At 55.4% G+C, this 6458-nt stretch overlaps 1 protein-coding gene across 1 annotated transcript; it reads right to left on the reverse strand.

The window, feature by feature from the left end:
* Positions 1-2349: 2349 nt before the first annotated feature.
* CIST1 (colon, intestine and stomach enriched 1) lies at positions 2350-6266 on the reverse strand (the record flags this gene model as incomplete). Its single annotated transcript, XM_081232645.1, has 3 exons — positions 2350-2359; positions 2466-2622; positions 6167-6266. The coding sequence occupies 3 exons, from the start codon at positions 6264-6266 to the stop codon at positions 2350-2352; spliced, it is 267 nt and encodes an 88-aa protein (XP_081088771.1).
* Positions 6267-6458: the final 192 nt, after the last annotated feature.

Consider the following 6458-nt stretch of genomic DNA (forward strand, 5'->3'; position numbering starts at 1 on the left):
CCCCGGCCCTCTGCAGGGGCCTCCGTCTAAGGGCAGTGTGCTCGGCGCCCAGACATACTCCCCAAGCCCTCTCCCAACTCCCTGCCCAAGTCAGCAGCTTTGGAGCATCAGGACCCTCAAGAGGAAGTCCCCTGGCCCCATGGGAGATCCATTTAGCTCCCAGCCAAGCTCTGGAGGGTGCAGGGACCCCAGCCCACTACTTGAGAACCCCCCCCCCAAACTCATACCAGCTCTGCGAGGCCTGGGTAGGCCTGACGCTCACTGCCGCCACTGAGTCCTGCCTGAGTCCTGTGACCTCGCAGGGGGAGGGGAGGACTTAGCCTGCCCGAGAGGCGGCCCAGGGTCCCCGCCCAAGTGGAGCCCCTTAACTGTCTGAGCGCCAGGCCTGAGCAGGATACACCCACATACTACCCTCAGGACCCAGCCGGGAGGTGGGGGGCAGAGCGACTGGGAGGGTGTGAGGGTGTCACCAAGAAGGTGTGAGAGAGAGTGGCCAGGAGCAAGTGACCACGTGTGTTTGTGGGGGGAGTGAGGGTGGGGGGGGCGGGCCCAGAGTGGGCAGGTGTTAAGTTGAATTGTTCTTGTGTTTGCTTATGAAAGAGGGAGGGAGCCAGAGAGAGAAGAGGAGACAGAAAGATGGAGACAGAGACAGAGAAAGAGAAGCAGAGAGACGGAGAGGCAGAGAGAGGTGCAGTTTTGAGGTCAGAATAGGAGGATTTTACCAGCTTGGGGTCTGGGACATGGGCTTCACAGCCAGAGCCCATGAGGTATGTCTCCAGTAGTTTGAAGATGGCCCTCAGGAGGTCCCCGGAGGCTCCGGGAAAGTTGCCCACCATGCTCTGCTGCCCCAGGCAGATTGATGACCCTCTCTGGTCCTCTGGTCAACACTCTCTACAAACAGATGGGGCTGGAGCTGCAGCAGGAGCCTGGGGCCCCCAGGAGGGGCTGTGGGGTGAGGAGGGCTGTGGTCAGGGGAAAAGGGTTCATGTGACATTGCAACCTCCCAAGCCACCATGAGTTAATGTTTCACCAGAACTGCTGCCTGCCTGGGAGGCCCTGCTGTCCCCTCTGCCCCCAAGAATCATCAGAGCATGACCCTCCCCTGGCGGGCTTCCCCTCGATGTGCTGGGTCACTTTGACCCCCAGCCTCTCTGACCACCCATCTCACTGTGGGTCAAACTCAGCCTTGAGGGGGCAGCTCCAGGCCTGAGTCATGGCCAAGGCACACGGTCGAGACCCAGCCTGGAGCCTCGGTGTCCCAATCTGCTAGAGAAGCCTGGAAAGTCCCTGGGGGTGGAGTGGGTAGAAGGAAGAACCCACAGACCCACCAGGGTCCTCAGTCCCAGGCCTGCACCTCCCCTAACTCAGTTTTCCATCCTGTACAATGGGAGGGAAGAGAGTGGACGCCCATGCTCAGACCCTGGGAAACAGGACTTGAGACAATGGGAGTCGAGGAGGGGAGGGCATTTTGACTCCCTGTTCTCTGCATGCTTCTGGCCCTTTCCAGTGTCTAAGCGTTTGCACGGGCTGTCCCTGCCTCCTGGTTACCCCTGCTGATCTGCCCTCCTAAAGACTTGAAAGAAGACCGGTTGGATTCTGGAACTTGCTGGCTGGAGACTCCCCCATGGTGTTCTGGCTAAAACTCACACTTCTTCCCATAGCCCACCTGGTGCCCCACAGATCCCTCCCTCACCCAGCTCTGACCCTGCTCACCTCTTTGTTGTTTCCCAAACACCCCTAGTTTTTCCTACCACAGGGCCTTTGTACTTGCTGTGCCTGCTTCCTGGGACACCTTCCCTGGTGTCCCCCAGGGTGGCTCCTTCGCCCTTTCAGATCTTGGCACAAATATCACCTTCCAGGGACTTCACTGGGTGGTCCAGTGGTTAGGACTCTGCGTTCTCACTGCCGAAGGCCCGGGTCCAATCCCTGGTCAGGGAACTAAGATCACACAAGCCACGTGGTGCACCTTCCAGAGAGACCTCCCTACCCTCTCTGAAAATCTGGACACATGGGACCCTGGGATCCAGCCACAACCCCAATCTGTGACTTTCTGGTCCTCAGCCATCTGAAGTTATGTCACTTGATCTCCTGGCTGTTGTCAGTCTTTCCCCTTGAGACTGTTGGCTCCGTAAGGGTGGAGAAATGGTCCCCACTGTGACCCCAGCACATAGTATGCACTCAAGAATGTTTGTCAAATGAATCCATGATTCAGGATGCCTCAGAGGAACAGCAGGGGCTTTATTCCCACAAGCCTTGCCCCTCTCCCACAACCCCAACCCCATTCAAGCCCCCCATCCCAGCCTCTTGAGGATCACTCCAGTGTGTGATAGGCAGAGGATGACCTTCAGCTCACAAGCCCCTGAAGGAGGAACACGCACAAGAGGTTATTCAGGCACCAGTGGGCTTTGCAGCAGGGGCCTGCCCTGCTTGGGAGGGCAATCTCCCCAGCCTAGCCTCCCCCCAACCCCATGGATACCTCATCCAGCTTCTGGAACTCAGACACACCTTTGTGGCAGCACCTCACAGCCATTATCACACATCCGATGAGCAAAACAGACACCAGCAGACACACGGCCACCACCACACTTGGGTTCCCGTGCAACTCGGGGGCCCCAGTGTCACCTGGAGGGGAGCTCTGAGTCAGCCCTAGACCCCATCCCTTCTAAGCCTGAGACACCCACCAGGGCCCAGTGCCTTTTAAGTCCCCTCTCAGGAAGCTGTGCTTAATTCCCTCTCCAGTCTCTGCTGTAACCATTTTTTCAAGCACATTTTTATCCTTTTACTTTTGTTTTTCTTTTCTTTTCTTTTTTCTTTTTATTTTGAATATGTTTGTCTACAAGCAATCAATTTTGTTCACTCTGTTTCCACAGCCATTGTTGGCCACTTCTGGGAGTTCTTGCAAAGTGAAAAAAATAATCCAACCTAGAACTCTGTTCCCAAATGCAGCGACTTTCTGAGGATACGTGCAAAATTTGACACTTCGTGAAGATGGTTTATATCCTGTGACTTTAAGCAAAATGTTATTACGCTTCGTGTTTGCACTCTTCTTTGCATGTTTTGGAGACAATGTATTATTTTGAATGACAGATTTTTCTAGACCCTCTGAAAATGCTTGGCCTCTATTGGACCCCTGGGGCCCTGTATGATCACACCTTGCAACTTCCCCACCCTCACTGCCCCCGACTAGTGCCCCCACTCGCCCCATTCCAGCCATCTCACTCTTCTTCAGATGCACCAGGCGCAGTCCTACCTCAGGGCCTTTGCACTTGCTGTGCTCACTGCCTGGGCTGTTCTCCCCCTAGCTACCTGCGTGGTTCCCTCCTTCGCCTCCTTCAAACCAAGACCTTGGCTGAATAGTCTTTAAAAATTTCAAAACCTTTGCACTCACATTCTAACCCCTTATCCTGCTCTACTTTGTTCTTTTATAAACAAATATGGAATTTACTTATAACCTGTCTCCCAACATAACTGTGTCTCACAGGGCCCGACACAGGATAGGTGCTTAATAAAACGTGCTTGGAATGAAGAAGGTCTGAAGAGGTTTAGGAGATGCTGGGGTGGGAGAAGAGGCCCTTCCCAGCATATTCTTAGGACTGTGTCTCCCTCTGGTGGCCTACCTCAGAACTGCACCCTGGTATCCGCAACCATCCCCCATCTGCCCAAATGTCCCAATATTCACCAAGGTCAGAGGCCACGGATGTCCCGTCAGTGGTGGCCGAGGACACGGAGGAAGGCACCGTGCTGAGATTGGGGTGAGTGGGGCCCTATGCAGGGTGGTCAAGGAGATGGAACTCAGGGGGCTAGAGTGGGAGGTGAGGGTGTGCTCTGAACTGGGAGAGCCGGAGTTGGAGTGGGTGACTGTCTCTGCTTGTGAGGAGGTGGGCTGCATGGTAGAGGTTGCCCCTGAATTTGAGGGGATTATGGAACCTGCCTCTGAACTAGGGGTGCTAGGGTGCGGGGTGGAGCCTGTCTCTGGGCTCTCGTCTGTTGTGGTTTTCCAGTGAAGTAGGGGAGGGGTGGCTGGAGGGAGAAGTCAGAGATTAGGAAGTCAAGTTCTCCATCTCTGAGACTGTAACACCTGAAAAGAAAATACCATTGGGGTGCAGGGAGAAGGTGACTAGGAACAAAGGCCTGTGACCCTGGCCCAGACTCCCCTCTGGATGCCTCTTTCCCTATTATGTCAGATAGACGACACCCACCACTTAGGGAGACTTGGAGGATTTAGTGCACCACGTGAGTGCTTAGTGGCAAACTGAGGTGCCCTTGTCTGAATTTCCTTATCTGAACTTCCACAGCCAGGGTTCCAGTTCAGGGTGGACCCTCCCTGCCCTTTATTCTTGCTTCAGGGGGTCTAGAAATCTCTGGATGTAGGGAATGGCTGCAACCCAAGCAGCATGCTGAGCAACTCTTTTAAACCTTCTGGGACTCAGATTCCTTGTCTGTAAAATGGACATCACAGGAAGTCAGAGTCTCTGAGAGCTCACGCAGGTCCGGTACAAGGTGATGTTTGACAGCAGAGATCCACCTCTGAGCTCCCAAGGAGGATCAGCCCTAATCTACTTCCCCAGGTACCTGGAAGGTCCCTATGGCTAAACTCAGAGTTTTATTGGGGGCACAGAGGCCTGGGCTCTAAGACTCTGGAACCCCCACTACCTGGCTCCAGCTGCTCCCTAGCTTCTACCCCATCCTAGACACGGAGCCCAGAGGCCAGGCTGAGGGTGGGTAAAGATTTCATGGGCTGCCCCCCACAATTACTTCCTTCCCAGTTCCAGGCTGCTGGGCACCTTAACTGCTTGCAAGTTCATTCATCAACCACTCCCTGCCCCCCCCCCATCCACTCTGCCCTGGACCAATCTTTGTGCTTCCTCCCCTGCCTCACCCCAAGCAGCAGAAATGCGGAAATAATATCTGGCACTGGCCCCAGGAGGGGGCAGGGTCCACATGCAGACCCTGTTTCTCTGTCCAGTTTCCCAGGCTCTGCGGGGATGACAGATGAGTCTAGAAGAGGCATGGTGCGCTGGCCTGACTTCATCCCCATTTTACTGGTGGGGAACTGAGGCTCAGAATGGTAGAGCGTCTGGTCCCAGGTGACTGGAAAGTGGGAGGAAGGCCCCTCAAAGACCTCCATGGAGTCAAGGACTAAGAGTTCAGCCTCCCCAAAATGCCTCCCACCATTATTTGAGGAAGAATACAAATGAGAAGAGTTATCTGCTGAAATGAAGATGACTCAGGGGCCACAGTGGACCCCAAGCCAAGCTAGACCTCTGAGGAGTTGAACTTCTAAAGCAAACTGAGGAAAACTAGTGGGCCTGCAAGGAGTAGGTTGTTGAGGACATAAACCCTACTGGGTGCCTGGCACAGAGCAGGCACTCACGAGCTGCTGGAGAGTTGACCAGAAGGTAAAATGGGGCTGTTTCTATGCACTGTGTCAGGAGTTTGCTTTGCCCAGAGACTCCTAGACCAGGAGACTGGCATGAGCCAAGTCAGCTGGTTCTAATCTGGGTCTGGCACAGGAAGGGAGACTCAGCTTGCCTGAGCCTCAGTTTCCAGAGCTATGAAATGGGGATAAATGTGGTGCCTTTTAAGTGAAGCCCTTGTCTGCTATAAGAGTCTCACGTGCGGTGGCCTCCACTCTGATATTCCAGGTTTGGGGCTGGGACATGGGTCAGAGAGAGTGATGACTTCTCCACCCTGGGAACTGTCTTATAAGGGAGCAGAAAGAAATTAAGTCAGGCGTCAAGAACCTCTCCTGGGAGCCATAGATGCTCAGTGACCAGGAAGTGAACCCTTCTCCCGCCCACACCCCCATGGTCCTGGGGACCTCACACTTCTCCCTTTGGGTTCTGGCTAAGAAAAATTGAGATTTGAAACGGAACCTCAAACTGGGAATGAAGCATTCACCAGCCTCTCGCTGGCTCAGGTTATGCTGGGGTGGCGGAAATGGCAGCCTCAGGGCTGGGGCAGGGGGTGGAAGGGTGGTGGTGCTCCCACTGTTCTCACGACCTCCCCACCTTGCTTCTGGGAGAAGGAGCAGCCCTTTTGGGGGGAGGGATGGAGTGCCAGAGCAGCGTGGCCTAAGGGAGGAGTCCAGATGCCAGGTGTGTGGCTAGGCCATCTGCCCCCTCCAGCTTCCTGGAAGCTGGATCTCCTTCTTACCTGTTCTTACCTGTAGAGGTGACACTGGCAGTTCCGGAACTCCCACCAGGTTTCAGCAGCAGCACCAGAGCCAGCAACAAAAGCGGCTGCGGCAGCTGGGAGCCCGCCATTCCTGCGTGGGGAGGGGGGACTGCGGGCTCCGCACAGGTGTGTGGCCAGGTGCCTGCTCTTTACACCTGTGCGCCCCCTGCTGGCGGCGCGCGGAGCTGCTCAGGGGCGAGGCGGAGGCAGGGCTTCTGGACGGGGCCTCTGGGGGGCGCTACGGTTCACCAGGGGCGACCTTCCTGACCCCCTCTCCACTT

This window comes from Mesoplodon bidens (assembly GCF_964165515.1).
Source record: "Mesoplodon bidens genome assembly, chromosome: 4".
Taxonomy (NCBI): Eukaryota; Metazoa; Chordata; class Mammalia; order Artiodactyla; family Ziphiidae; genus Mesoplodon; species Mesoplodon bidens.